This window comes from Sparus aurata, chromosome 20 (genome assembly GCF_900880675.1).
Source record: "Sparus aurata chromosome 20, fSpaAur1.1, whole genome shotgun sequence".
Lineage (NCBI taxonomy): Eukaryota > Metazoa > Chordata > Actinopteri > Spariformes > Sparidae > Sparus > Sparus aurata.
This window is the reverse complement of record NC_044206.1, coordinates 17,644,038-17,666,167: the sequence shown is the minus strand read 5'-3', so window position 1 is coordinate 17,666,167 and position 22,130 is coordinate 17,644,038. Positions and strand designations below refer to the sequence as shown.

The window sequence follows — 22,130 nt, the reverse complement described above, 5'->3', positions numbered from 1 at the left end:
TGAGTCTCTTCCTGTCCCGCCACTGTAAAGTGACTAATCTGTTAGCTCTCGCTATCGGAGGGGGGGTGACTCAGGTTACCGACCGGGGTCAAAGAGCGGAGGCCTCCCCCCCTCTCCCTCCCCCATGGTCACCCTTTTTCTCTCTCCCTCCACCTCTGCTGACTCCCAGCGAGGTCCTTTTGTTCTCGCCCTCAGCACCGTGTGCCGGCGGGACGAGTCTCTGGCAGAATTAAACAGACATACTTGCGTAACCCCGGGCTACAGGCCTCGCTCCCTTTGATCCCCTTTCTTAACTGACGGCGCGTTTTGTTTTCCCCGGACCCTCTGTGTACGCTGAGGTCCACCTCCTAGGAAAAAAAAGTACACCAGAAGCCCGGTGGGACAATGAATCGGTTGCTCGCGCCTAAGCGCAAGTGCGGACGTGGCAAATTGTCTCACCCTCGGCAGGGAGTTCCCAGCTATTACTGGGAGAGAGACAAGGTGAGGCTGGATGGCAAGACGGGGCGAGTGTTTAGGGAGCAAACAGAGGGAAGCCCCGATGTGTGGAGACAGGCTTTGATGTCTTTAAGTAATAAGGTAGCGAGAGGTAAACACTCTCAGTCTTCAGTCTGGGTACCTTCCTCGCAGCGGGAGATCAAATATTCAATATCCACTCCCTTCTTTAGCTGTATGGGAGGTGAAATTGGATTCCATTAATGCACTGTGTCGCTAATAGCTCATGAATTATTCCGTAAAGGAAGTTCAGAGATCAGGGAAAAGAAGAAAAAAAGAAAGGGGGGGGGGACATGCATCTGTCTTACACAAAAGTGTAAACAATTCAAATGTCGCGGGGGGTTAAATGTATTAACCCCCGCAAGGCAGAAATTTAAACAAACACGTCCCAATGTTAGCGGTCGGGGGAAGCAGCACATGGGTAAACATGCCAATTAAAGAGATCCATGGCATACAAGGAGGCCTCCAGTCCATCTAATAAATGGTTAAGCACCAGGTCATTTCAAACCAACCAGCGAGAGCCAGCACCCTGCTAATAGAGGCAGCTTTGTGCCGCAGACAATCAGGGTTTGGAAAGGCCCGCATAATAAATACCATTTATGTCCTGCCAATTAGACTAGCAGCGAGCCCATTCAGCCGGTCGTCTATTCTCCTCCCCGCACACAAAGATGATCATCAGGGGAGATCAGAACAATTAACTCACTATCTTCTCCCCCTGCTCCCCATTGTCCAATATCCAAGCCATTAAAATAATTAAGGAAATATTGTAAACCAATCCAGCTGTTTGCTTTAATTGAAAGTGTGCACATGCTGAAATTTTTTTTTTTTTGGCATCTCGGCGGAAAAGGCGACACCGACGTTTTCGAGCAGGAATATAAATGAAGCCTCCTCCATTGTGTTGTTGTTTTTTTTCTGGAAGATGTGACACGTCTGTCTGAATGCTCCCAGCCAGAGCAGCGGACAGGGGAACAAATTGATTTTGTTGCTCAAATGATGAATTACTGCCGAGCGCCATGATAAAGTAGAGGAAATTGGAATCTGTCAGCCTGATTGAATCGCGAGGTTGGAAGTTGAATCAGAAATCATTACGGTGGTAATTTTTAAATGAGCGTCTTGTTGTGAAATCGCAATAATGTGATTTATAAACAATAACTCGCAAATAACCAAACTCCTCGTACGCAGTGGGAACATTGTTATGTTTCAGCCCAGTGCACTAATTCTGATACTCGTACGAGATGCTGTTGTTTGCATGGTTTGACACTGGCAGGGCTCTCAACTACTGATTGTTTTCAAGATAAATTGGATAATCATCAAGTCTAAATGTCCAAAATTGCGAAAAATGCCTGATACAAATTCCCAGAGCCTGAAGTGATATCTTGATAGTCGCGTCTTTTGACCAACCAATAATCCAAAACCCAGAAACTCTTCAATTTCTGTCGTAAATGACGGAGAAAAGCAGCAAAACTTTACATTCAAGAAGCTGGAATGAGAAAATGTTTGACATATTTTCGTGAAAAATGACTGAAATGATTATTTGATTGTGGAAAAAAATGTGGCAACTAATTCTTTTTCAATAGGCCAATCGATTTATTGACTAATTGTTGCAGCTCTAGGTAAGACAGCTGGACAGGCAGTGGATCAAACCATTTCGAGGCAAAGGGCGGGGATCGCAAACTTTTGGAACATACAAATGGTGTATTTGAAATGTTCCTGAAATTACATAGTGTTTTCGTTAATTCATTGGGAGGGATGAATCATATTTTTCAGAGGAATGAATCTTCTTTTTTTTTTTGGTCATTTATTAAGCAAAAAAGCCAAACATAAGCCTCTAAAATGGGAGGATGTGTCGCGTTCTGCTGTCTTAAGTCATTGTTTACATCATCATCGTCGATTTTTGGTAAAGGTGATCAATGCTTGATGTGCGCAGGTGGTGAAAAACACCTCAGAGGAACTTATCTGCAACTTTTTAAAGAGTGGCACGGCCAAATAAATACGTTCGTTTGTTTAACCTCCAAACGGATGATACATAAAAAGCAGTTATCTGATTTCACCCCAGCACACTTCCTCAGTGGCAGTTTGTTTCCCTCCCGTATACCGGAATTGCACCGTCGTGAACACTTTGGGGGAAGATGGGCTCGGTTGATACTGCGGGTATCTATTTCAGAGGCAGTGTTTTTTTGCCTCCTCTCGCTATGGGGAAGCCAGTCTGCTGTCAGACTCTCCTCTCAGTGATACGTACGTAGGGACTCTGGCAGAAAAAAAGCCTGTGAACTCTCCTCTCGCTGCAGGAGCACTTCTTCAAGACTGGAAGCGTCAATATTTCGAGATAAGCTGGAAAACAAGCCTCTCTGTAGCGCTGCTGCTGCACTGCGTGGCTGTGCAGCTGTTTTTTGTCCGCCACTGTGTTCTTCCCAGGGTCAATTGTCTCCCATTAATGTGTTCTCAGTGCTCTGGGGCGTCGCTGAATGTGGAAGAACAACGGCAAACGAGACCAAAAGCTGTGATTTTTTTTGAAAAGGGGAAGGGAGCTGCTGCCAGATCGCGTGCGCTGTCACATTCAGTTTAGCTGCAGATGTGCAGATCAAGTCGTTCCCAGACTACAGAGGGGGGGACTGTCTCTGAGGGAAGCCGATCTTCAGGACCCCGCCGGTCCCGTCCACCTTTGTTTCCTCCCTCGAACTGGGCCGAGCTTTGACTGGAGTGTAAATGTTGGAGGATCGCTCTTACCCGGGGGGACGCGGATGAGGAGGGGAGGGGGGAGTGAGGGGTCTCTTGGCCACTAGTTTAGGTTTGATTGGTGGGTTTTGGCCGGAGAAAGGGGGAACATCTGTGGCGGTGGCAGTGCCAAGGCTCTCCATGTGACAGCCACACTGGTGGGACCAATTGTTCTGAGTGCAAAGAACAGTAATCACTTCAAGCCCAAGTGTTGGTGGTGTGTTTTTTTTTTTTTTCCCCCTCCCCTCTACATAACCCACCTCCCCCTATTGGTGCGCTGATTGCGTGTGTTGTCTAGCTTCCAGACTCATCTAAATTTAGCATCTGTGGATGTGTGAGCCTCTCCAGGAGACTTCATCCGCCGGTACATGCTCAGTAACGCCGCCACGTCCCCGCTCTGTTAGTCTCCCCCCTCCACGCAAAAAGATGCCTCGGACAGAACATGAAATAAACAAGACTGGTTTCATCCGGCCCTTGTCAGACGCAAGCTTTTGTGAATTGATATGAAAAGCTGCCTTATCAAATCCTGACCTCTGCTGCCCCCTAAAGAGCGAACAAGAAAAAAGCATCGCCAGGTAGAGGCTGTCGCTTCCTCTCCTCCACAACAGTGAGATCAGAGCGCAAAGACGTGTTAAGGAGGCAGTCCGAGCTGACAGAACCTCTCTGTTTACCTCGGATGCCGTGACGAGGGGAGTCCATTTGGCCCGGTTTTGGCGCAAATGCACCACAACGTTGACTGATTACAGCACAGTCGAGGTGGCGTGTAAACTGATTCACATTGAAAGCTTTTAGGGTAAGAAGTGACCAACAGCGAGTCTGATGTGGCGACCCAGAGAGGTCCATTTTTCAGTTTCCCTTTTTCGCAAAACACAGACAACAGGGTTTAGTGAGTGGGCCCGCCGGCTCCAGTTAGGGGAATGAATGCCATAAAGGGGTGCCTGTAGGTCAAGGAGCCCGTTGTCAGATAAAGTCACAGCACAAGCTCAGGGCCGGCTGCTGAAAATGAGGGCTTCCTCGGCTATTCGCGCGAGCCATACAGGGAGATTTATTGCACTCAGCGTCGAGGCGCTTGCTACAGAAACACGGGGAGAGTGAAGTGGAAGTCTAATGGGGACGTACCCCCTCAAGCCCCCCGGCGCATTAATACTTTAAACCTGCAACACAAGTCATCTAAAGTGTAATAAGATAGATTTTGTGAAATGCGGTCGTGAAGAACGCTGTTTTTCTTTTTAAGCCACTCTTGAGTGCTTTCAATTATTCATGGTGTTATTGGCGTATCCCCTGTTGTGGTGACAAGTGATTTTCTCTTTTGCGATCCATCCATTTCCATCTTTTATCTGGGTTCAGGGAGGCAGCAAATGACCAAACTACACCCTCAACATCTGTTTCTTTTGGATATTTGTGGATACAGAAGTCAGATATGCATAATTGATTTTTTTTTTAAAAGCAGGCGCAAAGTTGTTGAAGGACATCCCACAAGTTTAATTACAGCTCTTTGAGTTTTGTTTTTAATCTTACCCGACTCTAACATATTCCAAATCTTTCCACTTTTTGTTTCCTCCTCCAGCACTTACAAAATCCAGCAAATTTCCAAACGGCAGCAACCGAGTTGCTGGACTGGTGTGGCGACCCCCGAGCCTTCCAGCGACCCTTCGAGCAAAGCCTGATGGGATGCCTAACGGTAAGTCGGCGGTCCTGACCCTCCCCTCTGCAGCCTCGCACTTCAGAAGGTTCAAGGACAATGAAAGGCCCCACGCTAAAACAACTGCTGCATTGGCTCTTTCAGGAGCTCCCTCAGGGATACGAGGGAGCTAATGTTTAGTTGCCTGATCTTCACTGAGGTCACAGGGAAAATAAAAAGCGTTTTACCCCGTAGAAACTGCAGTCACCTCTCAGTGACTTCAGTTACAGTTTGTGCTGCGGCTCATGAAATCGGCACACTGGAACACGAGAAGGAGTGCAACAACGTCCTCAAACCACAAAGCAATCAGCGCTTATAGGGAAACACACTTACGATGCTGTTAATAATTCCCTTACTTAAAGGCCTAGAGGCTTTTGATTAATTGAATAATTAGTATCCCATGACACTTGAAAAATAAAAAGACATGACTGTCTGAGACATGTACTCTAAACAAAGAGCGATTTTGGCCTGAATGGTAGAAATGCGTTAGAGTAATGTGCAATGGCGGCCTATTTTGAGTTTAAAAAATTGGTCTTATTGGTGAAAAAAAGATTAATCCTATCATGTGCAATGTGCATTTAAGGGTAATACTCAAGCAAAAACCTCATCACGTGTAACACTTAAACCTCTGTGGCTTGAAGGTGGCTCTGAAAAGTTTGCAGCTAGCTTCTTAGTGGAGGACACCGACGTGGATACTCAGCAGTCACAGTGGATTCAAATGACGAGTGTCGAGGTGAAAAAAAACACCAAAATATTTATATAACCTTCTTAAATTGTTCCCAATTCAGTAATCTGCAAGCAAAATATTGCTTAATACACAGCTTTTGTTTGTTGCTAGCTAGTTAGCTACATGCAACAAAGATAAACCATTTAGCTTAGTTTTCACAGAATATGTAGCTTGTGCATTTAGCTATCAGTGTTAGCTTATGTTGGTGATGAATTACAAAGCTGCACAGTTAACAGTGTTAATAATGTTTTGGTGTATTTTTGGTCAAATAGCATTCGTAACATATTGCATATGAGTTGTGTTTTATCAAGTAAAAAGTGCTTAAATAAATAATCTATGCGGATGCTCATAGAGTTAGCTGTTGCACACAATGTTAGCTTATGCTGCTCACAAAGTCAGACAGCTACCTGTACTAATAATATAGCCATAATTCGGTTTATTTTTGGCTAAATATTTTTTTACATATGCATATCCAGAGTTGTGTGTTATACTCAAACTATGCTGTTAGCTGTTCACCATTGTGCAACATCAGCTTACGTTGGTCATCTAGTTAAACAGTTGACTGTGCTAATGATGTATAATCATGAGTGTTTGGAACATACCAGGCGTATGAATAGGCAGATTAGTATTTTAAGAAGTTGTTTTTTTTGGACATTGGTGCTTTTCTTTGGGTTTTGTTTGTTTGTTTTCATCATGGCTCTCAGCCACAATTGGATTCCACTGTAATTGTTTTCTGTCCAAGCTCGCTGACTACAGCTGCCGTCAGCCACAAAAGGGCAAACTACAAACTGTTCACATGAGTCCACTTTTTAAAACCTACGGGGGGGGCATTTGGCAGATTTTTTTCATTGAGTATTTCTTTTTAAAACGATCTCTTCTGAATCATTATTCCGTGTCGATGCTAACACAGGAGCTACTTGCTGTCTGTCCTGTGGAAATTTGAGCTGCGAGAGGAAGCAGACAGTCAGGCAGAGGAAGGGATGGACCACATATGTGTCACCCTCCTGTCACCCTAGGCCATACTGTGCTTTAACATGCACATTTCCTTACTGCCTCCAGCAGCAGATAAGAGATACATATAGCTCCTGTTAGGTGCAATTTGTAACCCTGCAGACAAAAGCGTGGCTACAGCGAGCGGAGGAGCCCGAGAGATTTGTACTTGAGCACCACAGTGAAACCATTGTGACACATCCCTCCATTCAAGTGATTGTTTGTGTTACTGCTTTAATGTGCAGCAGCAGGTGCCTTTTCCTCCATTTCGCCAATTCAATTTGTTTCCTGCCGCGAAAATCTCAAGACTTTTTTCCTTTTAGCTTATGGGCTGTATAGACCTTAGCGTGAGCCGCGCTGGGAGGGGGCACAGAGAATCTGATGTGATTGTGAAATTACCCGGTCTCAGAGTTTAATGGCAAACACTTCACCCTGTTGCCTGCACGGTTTTTTCTTTGTCTCACTTGCTGCTGCTTCAACATTGGCATTTAGTGATGTCAGACAGGTGGCTACACCGCAGTAAAACTCCATCTTTTACAAACAGCTAAATATTGCGTCTTCAAGACAAATTTGCTAGGGAACTAAAGGACATTCTGCCAGTTGGGTAAGCAAAACTGACTGTATTGACTGATATTGGACTCAAAATCAGCCCACAACAAAACATATCCAATCTTTAACGTATAAATATAAAAAAAGGGTGCATAAAACAAGGTTATTTATAAAAAAAAAAGTGGTTTAACTCCTAAATTAGCCTTAGTTGATAAACAAATGATTTCCTCTCAGTGACTTATCACTTGAAGTTTCATTGCTAATGACCCTATCCCTAACCCTAAGTTTTATTTTTAGCTAAGCTAAAGCACCAAAAAACCAATGTAGCTAGATGAATGTTAGCTTCCTGACAGATAGAACTACAGTGGACGAGCATGATAAAAGTTTAACTGGCTATAACCATAGTAGCATTGTGGCTGTGAGCATGTTAGCATGCTGACATTAGCATTTAGCTAAGTACAGCTTCAAAGAGTATTTCAAAAAGTAGCAGTCCAACAGTTGTCAGTTGTGTTTGTGTTTTAGCTGCAATTGCCAAAGAACGTTCTGTTAACATTGACACTATTAGCCTTCGCTGTACTTTGTTCAGTGCTAGTTAGTGAGGGTTTGCAGGCTGTTGATGAACATGATAAACAATTGCTAAACATTAGCATGTTAGCTTTCTTATTGTGAGCATGTTAGCATGCTGACATTAGCATTTTGTTAACTCACAGAGCTGCTTACAATTACTTTATTTTTGTAATCAGTTGAAAGGTGTTTAAAATTGGCTTTATTTTAATGCCAGTTTCAAGGAGTCATTTTTATAATGTTACCTTACACTCGAAACTTTGAAAAATAAGAGCTTTAAATTAAGCCTTAATCTTTGCGTTGCACTAGATGAATGGATTTTAACAGCTGTTTCCCCCTTCCAACTACTACAACAGTCATAGCCCCATTATTTGCCATAATACCCTTGGATATAAAATGTAGCATTTTGTTATCTGTGTCAAGGAGAGGGTCCAACAAAGTAATTAAAAACATGCTGGGTGCCTTGGTTTTCTTTATACAAATGAAATAACCCAACCAAATTAACTTTGTTAATCAAGTCATAAGTCACCACTTGCCTCAAGACAGCGATGTGGCAGGAAAGAATGAGTGACTACTGTACGGTAGACAATCCACCACCACAACTCACTGTGTACAATTTAAGTCCTGAAATTAGAACCACTGGTTGTAACTTCTTACACTGAAATTACCATTTAGCAAAATGCCCCTCACAAGTTTAGATTCTAATTAGACAGCCTATACTCGTATATCTTCTTCTTAATGGGGGATTCCTATAAATAAAGGTCAGATATACATACTCTGTTTTGGTGTCACGTCGAGACTATACTTACAGGAGATAATGATACGGTACAGGGAGCAGTGTTCAGCTGTACTACCTCGGGGCTTGTTGTGAACTTCAGAGTGTGACAGCAGGCTATGAAAACCCAGGGCAGGGAGAAGAGTTTGTCTCTAAGTGAGGCACGTTGGTCCACATGCACACGGGTCTCAGTATGTCCTAGAGGTCTAAATGTCTTGAGCGGGTCTCTTTGAGCTGATAATGGCGATGGTAAATCAAAGCAGCGTGTACCACATAAGGGTGATTTACATCGCCTCCCCGTGGCATGTGGATGTTTCTCTTAATGTTTCCTCTCAGTGGGCAATCGCCGCACTGGGGGCCACATTTTCTCTTGTCTCTCATATGGAACTGATAAAAGTTGTCGTGGTTTTTATCCTTTAAGTTAAGCTGAGTCTTTTGATGTTGCCAAAACTCGCTCTTATGTAACTGGTGGAATCTGGGAAAATGTCATGACAAAAATGTAAAGTCCTTTTGATGAGTTTCACCGCGAGGATGGGCCTGTGTTCAGTGTATTTCTCTGAACTAATGTATGGATGCAATAATAATCTGAATTTAATACACATTTCGGAGCAAATTAAAAGATCCATTCCTCTGTATTTAGGACATTTTAATTTGTTTTTAGTCAACCTAAAGCTGCTCTGCGTTGCTGAGAACGACTGGATTACTGATATAAATAAGATGTTGAATGCAGAGAACCGTGTTATCCTAACATCTGTTCCTCATTGCCTTTTGCCACTGCCACTGTACAGATATTTCAAAAACTAGATCACAATTTGGATTAAAATCTGGTAAAAACTAAAGTCAGAAGATAAATTCATTCAAAAAATTAGATTCTTAATATTTTTTTGCTATTTTTTACGCCTACATTCAAATGGATAAACTCCAACGATGGTCTGTCACTATGAGGACGTGGATACAGATAAAAAAAATAAAAAATAGCACATATAAAGGATTGTGCAGACTTGAAATGGTATGCACCCTCTGAGCACTTCCTACTCGTCTCTGCTGTTGATAATGGAATTGGCGCTTTTGTGACCTTCTTTCTTTGAGTAAAGATGGCAGAATAAAGATAACAGTTGAGTTAATAAAATTCCCAAAACCTTGTCTAAAAAAACAGTTATAAATAAAATGAGGTCTTCAATTATCCACAAATTTATAAAGCACCATTTCACCATCACCATTACCATCTTGGCCTGACAGTATGAAAATGTTCCCATGTATTTCAGACGTGTGCTTACGTTTTCCAAGAAGGCGCATCTTTAAAAACGTTTTTTCTAAGAATGAACATCAGACCATAATAGAATGTAATCTTGACGTTGTCCTGACTGTCGTTGTGTTCAGGTGGTCAGCCGCGTAGCAGCACAGCAGGGCTACGACTTGGACCTGGGCTACCGGCTCCTGGCCGTGTGCGCTGCCAACAGGGACAAGTTCACTCCAAAATCAGCAGGTAAGAAAACCAGAGTTTTCTCAACCACCGTCTCAGGCCATCTGGCCATGCTGGCCTGACCGGGCCGCAAAGTTCCTGTCTGCATTCTTGGCAGCATTTCATGATACCCACCCATTGCTTAGTAGACTGTACAATATCCTGACACTCCAGAAAATACTGTACACCTCACTGTGTTGGTCTTAATTCATGTTATTTATCATTTACGAGTCGATTACTGGATTCTTGCAAAGAGATAAATGAGGATCTTTGATCATTTTTATGGCTCTCTGCATGATCATTTTCTTTTGGTACTGAAAAATACCTTTCCCTTTTGCGAGTCTCACTTGAACATTAAGCACTACCCTCCGATATCTACGTGAAACTTTGACTTCCTCATGTTGCATTTCACTTACACACTTGTTCACAGCAGCCCGATTTGGTTTTTCCTCTCTGGAGTTTTAGACAAAGTGTGCACAGCAGAATACTCCATTTGTCACACGCGACAAAACTACTCTATCAGCGATGATGAGTTCCTGTTTTCATACAGCGCAGTCATCTCGGTGCGGTGATGGATTATTGGGACGGATGTATGCTGCTAAATGTTGTTATCAAGCTGGCGAAAAAGAGCATGCTGAAGCACGATGGGAATGAAGACGTATAGGCTGTCAGCGGCGCAGAGGAAGATAACAGGAATATTTTGTGCTCCTTTTACAGTTTCTGATTTGTGGTTTCCACCTGTCTTGTGTTACTAGGAAAGCCGGGGTTGTGCAATCGCTCCTGTGCGCTCAGCCCTCTCTGCTGAGCCGTCTTAAGTCGGCGAGGACATTAAAGCCGGAGCCACATATTGTTTGAATTTGCACTTGTGTTTTTGCCTCCTCTGATTTACGGCGCCCGCGGTTTTATAAGTGGTAATGTGAGGCTTCAAATCATGCAATGTCACTCTTATGTCAGCCGCGGGACAGGGAATCATTCTCCGCCTGCAATTAACTTACACTGCCAAATGTTCTAATTCTACTTAATGCTAAATCAAATCTCAGGCCGTACTTTATGGGCTTAGATAAGATTGCCAATTGATTCTTCGTCTGAATGATTTCCTGCAACAGTAGTCATTTGGAAACCGGCGAGTACTCCAGTCTAGGCAGCATCCCAAAGTGCATTTCATGGACAATTATGTACCTGTATATGCATGAATATTTTCAGAGGAGAGCTCTGTAGAAAGAGGGAGAGTAAATGGAAACCACTGAGGAGGCATTCTCCTGCAAAGCTCCCAGAAGCTCTTTTTTAGAGTGGAGGCCCCAGTCGAGGAGGCTGTTAAAGCCCTCTCTGGCAGCCAAGGGAGATGGCTCTTAAACGACACTCCCACGGGGCCCCACGGGCAGTACCCCCGCTCCCCGACATCCAGCAGGGCCGTTGCCCAGTGATGGGGAGAAGGGGGGTGAGTCACATGGCGGGGGCCGGGATGGCGGCAGCAGGTCAGCCATCCAACTCCAGAGACAGAAGAGTCTGTCTGCTTGGAGACTTTTTGAAGACGAGGACATGAGATGAATGTTACAGCGCCCTGTGCGTGATGTTGCTTTAAGGATAATCTGACAAGTTTTCCTGGATGTGAACCAAAGACAGGCTGCCATTTGTTGCATAACAAGCTGGTTTTTTTTTTCAGCTTGAAACACTTCCACCGTATGTTTGTTCCTTATCTCTGAAAAAATAATTTTAAAAAAGTGTCTCGTGTGGCCCAAAACCCTGGGAGTTTTTCTTCAAAGACAAATTGTCCAGGGAGCATTTTGAAGCCAAATCTTACTGCTCAGTCGCATCTTGTAATCTTCTCTGAAAATCTATGCTATAAGTGTGTGTGTGTGTGTGTGTGTGTGTGTGTGTGTGTGTGTTGGGCTGGGCAGTGGGAGCAAAGATCTCCGGTGGTTTACGAGCGGGGGCTGTCCGCCACAGAGGACATCAGGTCAATGGATGAGCGCTAATAAGTAAATCAGATTTAGTGTCCCATTTTAACCAGCCCTTGCTTGTCTTGGCTCTGACATACACATACACACACACGGCCGTGCATGAGATATTACATTTCTGTTATGTCATATCAAGATCCTCTCCCCGGACACGGGACAGAAAATTGAGGGCGGTAGGAAAATCAGTGTTCACAGTTACAGCTTAAACAGGGTTGATTCATGGTAAATCGCCTCCATCTCTTTGGTAATTTTTCTTTATAAGGACAAAACTCAAAGAACGGCAGCAGTAATATGTATCTTCTCGAAAACTTCATTATCACCTCTTAACATAAATTAATATATGAATTTCAGGTTTAGATAATAGCTGTTAGTTCATATTACATGCCTCTTCAGCAGACTGCAAATGGAAAACTGTACACACAGTGTGAATTGGTGAATTATCTTCAATAAATGTTCTCAGGGGGACTGTGTAGTCCTTTTTCTGCAAGCGGCCAACAATGCTCAGGCAGAGCTGGGGATGGGGAGGGGGCGTATGTCTGGTAGTAGTGACCTCTTTGTGAATGAGATTAGCCTGCTCTATTAATCCGTGATTACTCGGACTGTCTTACCACAGGGCGAAGCCACGCACGTGGAGCCGTGGCGACATCAAAGCGGGTAGATAACTCGCTCGGTGTGTATAAACTCATCAGGGCCTCCCCCCTCTCGCTCTCTCCGTCACAGGGTACATTAGAAGCCCTGTTAGGCCTATTTCATCTGCCCCCTCCTGCAGGACCGCAGCGGTTCAGTCTGCTTTCGAGAGTGTCGACAAAATGCTTAATCACGATTTTTTTTTTTTTTTCCTCCAAGAGGGTCAGAGTGGCACATTCCCAATCGTTTGCGCCCCACCAGGCTCTTGGAATTCCACAGCTCGAACGAGTGAAAGGAGGCACCGATTTATAAGAGGGGAGGGGAGAGTAAAGGGGGAAGTTTTCAACTCCCCAAGCCGCTCATTCTCTCATGTAACAAATGCCTGGTAAACCTGCTTTTCAGCGGATAATTAGTTGGGCTTCAGCTCTCGCTCTGTTAGGCCAGTTTGTCTCCGCACTGGTTTTACAAACACACACTCAGGGCCGTTTTCAGGTTTAATCAGGAGTCGTAGTTAACAGTGTCAGCAAGAAAGAACTTTTTAACATCGGTTTAAGCTATTTGTTAGTTGGTTTGCCTGTGTGAGTCTTTACGAAAGTCATACTCGAGTAAAAGTTAAAGAAATCCTGTTAAAATTTGAAGTTTGAGAGTTTAGTTTTAGTTTGAATTGAATTCCATTTCAAACGAGATCTACAATCCAGGTGTGAAAATCAGAGGCTGTCAACTGATACCGAACACTTAACATTGAACACATATTTTCTTGTATGAAATGTAACTGTATCTTGAAGCGCTGACCGTACGTGGAATTTCATGGCACCTTCCACTGAAGTGGTGCTTAAGACACGGAGGTCAGACGTGTTTGTCACTGAGCCGTGGAAAAGGTCTCTGATTCGACACACACTGTACAGAGGTCACATAAACACACACACACACAGGCCTGTAGGGCTGTAATTTCTCTTCCCAGAGCTCTCCACACCAAAATGTTTCCTTTTTTTCCCCTGTCTCTCCACCCGGTGTGCTCCAACATGTAGTTTAGCTGTGGCTTTTCCTAAATAGAGAATAGGAGAGAAGTTGAAAAACATTGTTGGTGGCCGAGACTTTGTTTGACTGATGCCGGCAGCATCTGAGAAATAAACAACCATTAGTTAATCAAGATTCAAATGCAGATTCAAGACTTTATTTGTCTTGTGTAGAAGGTTTACTTCAGACGGTGGTGAGGCAGCAGCAGTGTTAGACAAACAACTGAGAGTCTACTTTTCTACGATTCAAATCCTTTTAAGTAAAAGTGTTAATACCACAGTGTGAAAGTGCTGGAATACAAAAAGTGCATTAAGTATGAGAATTCAAAGTAAAATGTTCCCTGTCTGTGTTTCACTATCAGGTCCTTGGATCAATATCAGCGCTGCATTCATGTGTGGTTTTTTTAACTTTACTACTATAGATACTCATGTTGAGCTCATACAGATACTTTATATATAGTTTCATCTAAAGTGAAGCATCGTACTCTATTAAAATCAAACTATATGTTTGTAGCATTCCTGTCCTGTGAGAACCAAGCATCTCTCAAAAAGTCAACTCATCATCGTGTCAGTAAAAACAGCCGTGTCCTTAGCTTTATGATGATGCATTTTCAAAGTCATCTAAGAGGGTTTTTAAATAGTTTATTTAGCTTAAGAACTATTTTTTTTGACCCACAAATGAACACTTGATCCTTCAGTTTATTAGAAACATTTGGCTCAAAACATTTGGAGATCTGTGGTTTCACCAGGCTGGAAAAGGGGGGGGGGGGGAACTGTCAGACAAATGTAGCGGAGGAAAAAATAGAGTATTTGCCTCTGACATGCAGGGGAGTAGAAGTACAAAGTTGCATGTAATAAAAATACTTCAGTCAAGTGTCATTACCGTGAATTTTCTACTTAAGGGCAGCACTTAAGTAAATGCACTTAATTACATTCCACCCCTGCTCATAACTCTGAATGTAGTCTTGTAAAGTCAGACATTACAAGCTTCACATAACAAGGTATCCAAACATCATACTTGAGTAAAAGTGAAGATAGTGTGTTAGAATATTATTTTCTTAAAGATAAAAGTATCAAAAGTAAGTAAATGTAAATAATACATATATTGAAACGAATGTCCACCAGACCAATTTGTCTGATTGTCAATGAAATACATTTTAAATGCATTTTAAGTAAGTAACTAAAGTAATCAAACAAATGTAGCGGGTAAAAGTAAAGTAGTAGTGCGATGGAAGTATAAAGAAGCAGTACAAGTACTTCAAAATCGTTATGAAGTACAGTATTTGAGTAGATGTACTTAGTTACATTCCATCTGTGATTACAAATATGTTTATTTGTATGGAAAAGTTATTTCGCAGACCTCTTAAACCCCCTGTAACTTTCTTTTAAATGTAAAGTACACCCTGACAAGATCACGCGCTCATTCTCAGAGCTGCACGTTACTTTATTCAAACCCGAGATTCTCCACTAGGGGTCTTTATAACACGGGCAGATTGGAATAACCTCCGCTCGGCACGAGACGGGAGAGTTTACGAGGTTAAAGCCTTATTATTACTTTCACCTCATGAGCGTCACGGCGGCTATAAATCTCTCTGCTCCGGACAATCTGTGTGTTTTACACTGTATGATGACTGTATGTGAAGTCTCCTCCCAGCCCCGCCGAATGATTGATGTGTTAACTTGCAGTCCGGGCGCCGGGGCTGTAAGTCACCTGCTGTGCACTTAGCTGATAGTAAATACCAGGAGACGGGAAAAGACCCGAGATAAGAGCCGCTATGCTCATCTGTCCTTCCTCCCATCCTGTGTCACAGTTATTGTGGCAGCGGGGGGAACGATTTTGTAGCATCTCCAGCGTGACCGAATCGTTATGTTTGGCGTATTAAAATTAATTTACATCCGAGCTTATGTCTCTAATTAAAATAGCTGCGCACCAGTTGCACTGTTTTTGACACCTGATTTGACTCTGCTGAGGTTTTGTTTTTTTTTCCAATCTTATAACGACGGCTCCAGAGTGCCTCAGGTGGTGCGTCTCGCCCACAGTTTACATGTTTGATTCGGACGTAATTATTTATCTCAAAAAGCTTAGTCTGGGGCTCATGTGTGCTGAAAGACAAAAAAATGTGGTCTAATTGGCCCCTCCCCTCTCTGATTCCAACCCCTCTGCACATTAGGAAAGCCACAATACACCCAGCCTCCTTCTCCTCCTCCTCCTCCTCCTCCTGTTCCTCCATGCCCCTTAATTACAATGACTAGTTTGATGGATTAAGTCGACTGTATGCAAAGACAAGTTTGGGGTTTCTTGAAAATCAGCCGCTTAATGTACCCCACCTGAGCCGTCTCCATCGCCACTTTTTACCGCCGTCACAAACGTTGCTCTTTAAAAAAATGAACTGATTGAGGCTTCTTTTTTTTTTTTTTTTTTTTTTTTTTTTAACTCGTCGCCCTGGACGCGGGCCAAGATACAGGCTGTCTAGCACATTAGGCACCACCCCCCTTTTGCAGGTTTGAAATGTGAGCTGCCTGCATTTTTTTCCCTCCTCCTCCTCCTCTCCTCCTCTCCTCCCCTCCCTTCCACCCTCCCTCCCTCCCTCCCTCTCTCTCTCTCTCTCTCTCTCTCTCTCTCTCTCTCTCTCTCTCTCTCTCTCTCTCTCTCTCTCTCTCTCCCTTCTGGCGAAGTGGCTGTGGCTGCTTCTGTGTGATGTGTGTATTGGGAGAGCAGGCAATGGATCACTAGACAGAAAAAGAAGATACATCAATAACTGCTGCATACATCCGAGGTGAGGAGATAAGCATTTGGTTCTCTCTCTCTCTCTCTCTCTCTCTCCCCCCCCCTCCCCTCACTCCCACCCCCCTCCCTCCCCCCTTGCCTTTTTAACCCTTTTGCTGCTGCAGAAGCCGGCTCCTGATTCTCGCCGAATAATTTGTTACCTTTCTCTTCTTCTTTTTTTCCTCTGACCACAAAACGTGTGTCCTCCTCCTCTTCCTCCTCGTGGCTGTTAGTGCTGTATGAAGTCCCCCCCACCACCCCCAATCCACCTCCTCCTCCTCTCCTCCTCCTCCTCCTCCTTCACCTCCCCTCCTCCGTTTTTCCCCTCTCATTGTCTCTGGGGTATTTGTTGCTTGAGTGCAAAGAAGCCGGTGGCAAGTACAGCAGGAGCCCATTAGCAATGACCCCATCTGTGATTGGTTTTGCCTGCGAAACGGAGAGAGCAGCCATGAATAATTGATGTGTATTGTGCAGTCAGTCACTGGACACGCAGGGAAGAGAGGAGCTGCTGCCCTGAGACACAGTGGAGAGGGAGAAAAGGGGGGAGAGTGAGGAAGAATGTTAGAGAGGAGAGAGGAAGGTGGGAGGGAGAGAGAGAGAGAGAGACACACAGAGAAAAGAGCTTTAAAATAGCTGCTGGCTTCAGTAGTGCAGAGATTAAGGCTGCCCTGTATCGCCTTTGTTCTGCTGTTGCAGATTTGTGCTCAGAAGTGTTTCTAGACACATGAGTCCCTTCTTTTTTTTTTCCCCCCGTGCAGCGACGAGAGAGAAATAAGCGGGGACATCGCTGGAGTTAGTCTGGTTGAAACGCGGGTGGCATTTTGGACGTGGAGGTCGGGGGGGGGGGGGGAGGACAGAGCTGTGAGCTGTCAAAAGGAGGAGACAACAGTTAAAGAGGGTTTGTATTTGCAGGGGGTGTATTCAGTGACACGAGGGGAAGGTGGATGTGCCGCCGCTCAGAGCGACTCCACGTTATTTTAACCCCGGGGGAGAGCAGATAGAGGGGCTCGTGCAAGCTTCGGTGGGTGTGGGCGCCCCCGCCACGTCTTAAACTAACGGAATGAGGTTTGACAGTATGACGAGTGCCTCGCAGCGCTCCGCGTGATAGAGTTGCAACAGCTGACTGCTGCATTTGACCCACTTACGGCTCACACAGAAGGGGTCAAAATGGCCTTGATTATCTCTCTGAGTTGCGCTGACCTACTTGAGGCGGCGTTTTCCGTGAGACTCTTGGCAGTTTATCACACCCACTCCCCCTCGGTGCCACGAGCAGCTCGCTGCAGAGACACGCACAGATCCTCCTGCTTTTTATGTGGTTAATTCACTGGTTTCATATCAGGGATTCAGTGTCTCCCATGGTTCGGTCATGCCGAGGGGGCCGGGTTTTATTAAATTTGAGCAACAGGTTTGATATTTGTAGATTTTGCCTGCGTTGAGGTGCAGATGCACCTGTTTCACTCATGTTTAACACTTCGTCAAAATATCTATATTTACAGTTTTTAGACACTCAGGCTTGAATGAAGGCTCTGAAGGGGCTTTCTCACATCAATGTAATTATCAAATCATACAAAGGACCTTTTCAATTCCACTCCACCACCATTCTTACTGATAATATCTGCACATCAGAGCTAAATAAACTACTCCGTTGTGACTCCTTCAGCTCCAAACGCCATCAGAGGTATCATATCAAGTATCTTTACACATTTTGACACCATTTTTTTGTCTTTTCTTTCATCACTGAGGCCAAGTTCACAACTTCTCAGAGCCACCTTCCAAGAAAAAGACAGACTTTGGGTGACGTCTTCCTTTAATGAATGAGTTTTTTGTTAAGAGTGAAAGTCAGCTGGTGTCATTTTCTGTCTCTTCTCGACCCTCACTCGAGAATTCTGCCATGTCGCTTTTTCTTCATTGTTCACTTCTCTCCACCAAAAGAGGGGTTTTTGTGAAGCTGTACAGTAAAGTCCCGGTTTGGGCAATTATTCAATGATTTTTTTTGTTCCTCCCTAAAATGTGTCTGTGGGACGGCTCCCAACATGCTAAGACAAGAGAGGTTTTGCAACAGGCGGCGTTTGGTGAGGAGATGATGTCTGGCTGGCTGTGCAGCGCTCCACACTTCCAACTATTCATTACTGTTGTTTTGTCAGCTTCAATGAATCTCTTGTTCTCTTGTGTTGAAGATGTTTCTTTCTCTTTTTGCCACCAAGTTGTGAAATTGCAGTGACCTTTTTTCTTTTAAGTTTTTTGCTCTCCAATAAAAAGTTCCACATGATAAAAAAGGAGCTATCGGCACACAGGAGCAGTCGATGTCATTTGTGTATCTGCAGAAAGGTTCTCTTCATCTTTTCATGCAGCGTTTTAGTGAAAGGTCATGGAGCCTTATGCACTTACAGAGTGTAGCTTATTTGCACCTCTTGTTATATTGTGATCTTGGAGCCCGAAGCAGGATTTTGATCACATTTAAAACTAAATCCCTCAAAAGATCTGATGTTAAAGTGTGTTGATATTAGAGAAAGCCTTTGACAGGGACTCAGTTTTTCATTTAAGTCACCGTTAATGTGACTTAAGTTCATAGAAAAAAATACTAACTTCATACAAATGTAATAAAATGCATGCAACTATATATAAATGCAAAATGTATTTAAAAAAATAATATAATAATCAAAAACAGACATTAATTAAAGGGGCACTATGTAGTTTTGGAGAAGAAACTCAAACTCGGAATGTTAATATTTACAATATTTATGAAATAGTGGTACAATTTATATTCTATAAGTGAATAAATAAGCTGTTCTCAGAGGACAATAAGGTCCCCAGAACACTGTTTGAAGCTAGAAAAGGTGGCAGGGTCCGCCACATATAAACAAAGTAAAACAACACAAAGTTGTTTTATCCTTAAAGTTCAGTTTGTTTATTGGCTTTATCCAGTCATGAAAGCGAAGACAGCTCTGTTTATTTAGTTTTTTTAGGCACAAAAAAATCTCAATGAAGATCTCTTCCGCGATTTCTTCCCCTAAACTACGAAGTGCACCTTTAATGCCGAAACTAATACAAGGGAGGGAGAAAGCCATCGTGAGACCTTCACTGTCAGCGTCGCTCAGGTGCAGTTTAAGTGTGAGGCCCAGAGTTTGTCTCTCAGTGTGATGTCATAGCCGGAGAAATAACTATAGTATCCTGAATTTAACAAGTCTAAGCTATTGTCTGAATCAGTTTTGCAAAGGTCAGAGAGGGTATTTAAGTGGAAACACTGACACACCAGTTTGTCATTAAAACAGGACAACGTGCGATGTTATCTTTGAGGATTTTGAAAATCAAGAGTTTTTGAATTGCATTGAAATGCCAGGTGTGTCCGTATGTAGATTCTCCTCCTCACATAGAAGGGGAAACACGAGTGCCTCCGCCTTCTTGTTATTCTCACTGTAAGTTCGAGAACAAACAGCAGACTTCAGCGCGCTCATTCTTTTTTAATCAGTCTCACTCTTGTAACTTTCTTCTTTCTCTTTTTTTTCTTTTTTTTGCATGCACCACCGACACAATTATATTTCAATAAATCACCAGTTTATTGTTTATTGAGGTTTTTTTTCCAAAACACTAATTAAAATTAAAACACATCATTCCTCTTATTTCAGCGTCTTTGTTAAACCACGTTTAATTGACTGAATGTAGGTCAAAGACACACTGCACACCAAAATGAACGATCATTTTCTGGATTTAAAAAAAATCTCAAAGTGCCAGATTAGGCATAATCAGCGTCGGCAGGAGACGCCGAAAGAAAAGCCCTGCCATTGAAATCGAAACTCTCGAGAAGTTTGTCATGTAGACATAACTTGCTGGCAGTTCTTACTAGAGTGATATGATGTGTGTCAAAGTAAAGCTTCCACAGCTAACGTTAGCCTAAGGACAGTGAGTTCAACCACTGTGTGAGGTTATTAAAACGCTGACATCGATAATAGAATGACACCTCCAGCGCTCGAACTGTGTGTCAAGTGATTTAACTCGATCTGCATCTACAGAAGAGAAAGTTCACTTCTGCAGAAAGGAAGTGAAGGCCTTTGCGGGATCTTTTATACGTGTTTGCTCAGAAAAGTCTAAAAGCAGTGAAAAGATGCTTTTACACATCAGTGAAAGGAGACGTCAACCTTTACTGGTGAAAAACGTAAAATAAAGGCCAAGGCTGCGATGAAAGATAAATGAGCGTATCAGGCCAATGCTACAGCAGCACATTAAAGAGGCATTAATTAATCTATAACCTTTATCGACCTCTATAGGTGGACGGCGGAGGTTTAAACGGCATCAATAGGACTTAGTTCCTCGAGCCACAACCTCACCGCTGCACGCGTAAACAGAAATCGTCAGCTGAAACCATCGTCTGTCATCGAGTTCTGATCGTTCAAGTCACATTTTGAGCGACAGTAATGGAGAAGAGTTGGCTAATTGATCAGAGATATCACCGCAGAGATCAATAAGTAATAATAATACTACTTTTCAGTCAGCGTACAGCGTTGGACCATGTGAGACCGTCTGCAACTGAGTAAGCTAGCTGGAGAAACTCAAGCTGTGTCGGTATCAGCACATATTCTGCATTTATAAGATCGGAGCTGAACAAAGTCCAGAGGGGTTTTAGCGTTTGAAGCGGGAATGTCGCGATGCATCAGCCAGAAATGTTCGACAGTCCTCGAACAGCCTGCGCCGGATATTATCGTCTTTTTGTGCCATGTTACAGTAAAAGTATAACCTATTTAACTTCCATTATACCCATAATTCTGCTTATTTAAAGTGTGATATGTTCAATCATTCTCTCCTCCTCTGAGTAGGTTTTTCAGGCAAACTGTGAATTATACTCTCATATATAATTCAACCATCTGGTCATCTCATGGTGTTTGAATACGGGAGCACCTCATGCTCAAATGTGTGTCATTTGCTGAATTTCTTTAGAAATGTTTGTAAAGTCCAGTAAAATGTAAAAATTTGAACCCTACAGAAACCGACTGCTGCAGGAGGTGTCAGTCTGACTCAGGTACTTGGCTGTGTGTTGAAAGTGCTGCACAGGAAACCCATACACATTGGCTGAATCCAACCCCAACCATCCTCATCACATCATGTCCTCACACTGGACATGTGTCGACATGCTGTACATGGAATGACATCAGATGTGCTTTATGTTTTATTTTAATTTTTTTGCCATCTAGAGAAAGGCTGCTGTTGTGTTGTCTGTCGGAGTTGTACAGTATGAAGCATGTCACACACACTTTGTTTCATCATCCTGCTTGCGTCATAGTTCACACCCATGTTTTCTCGGCTGTTCATCAGAGCCATTATCAAGTTTATGCTTTGTTCCTCTTGGTGATTTATGTGTCAATTACATCCCCCTGCCCTCTCGGCAAGGCAGGTAGTAAAAGTTCTTGAACGGAGCTCAAGTCAAGAGTACGAATAATGTGGTGGAACTTAAATCGCTGCTGTGAGGGAGGAGGCACAACAAGCATAGATTAGAATAACGCGAACTGGAGGTTGTAGACAAAGAGTTTGTATAACATCTTTGGAAAATGCTCAAAAGAGACATGTTATGATTATTTTCAGGTTCGTTATTTTATTTTGGGTAACTAACAGAATAAGTTTATATGCTTTAGTGCTCAAAAAACACTGTATCCCCCCTCTGTCTCTTTAAGGACCCCCCCCCTCCTGAAAACCCAGTCTGCTCTGATTGGTCAGCTCGCACACGCCTGACCCAGCACCGCCAACAACAACAGAGCAGCTGTGCTAAATCAATTCTTACGTGCCAAACTAGCCACTAGGCGTAAATTATGCTAGTG

General features: G+C 43.4%; 1 protein-coding gene across 4 annotated transcripts in view; it reads left to right on the top strand.

The window, feature by feature from the left end:
• The window catches only part of LOC115571265 (zinc finger MIZ domain-containing protein 1-like), a 128,385-nt gene that overhangs the window by 86,128 nt on the left and 20,127 nt on the right, over window positions 1-22,130 (top strand). Inside the window, exons 4-6 of one of the 4 annotated variants that reach the window (XM_030400550.1) lie at window positions 4,775-4,888; window positions 9,874-9,979; window positions 21,302-21,337. In XM_030400550.1, the coding sequence (XP_030256410.1) occupies window positions 4,775-4,888; window positions 9,874-9,979; window positions 21,302-21,337 (256 nt within the window). Of the gene's footprint in view, window positions 1-4,774; window positions 4,889-9,873; window positions 9,980-16,202; window positions 16,334-21,301; window positions 21,338-22,130 lie in introns of those variants that run through there. The other 3 variants (XM_030400551.1, XM_030400553.1, XM_030400552.1) reach the window with 3 other exon arrangements.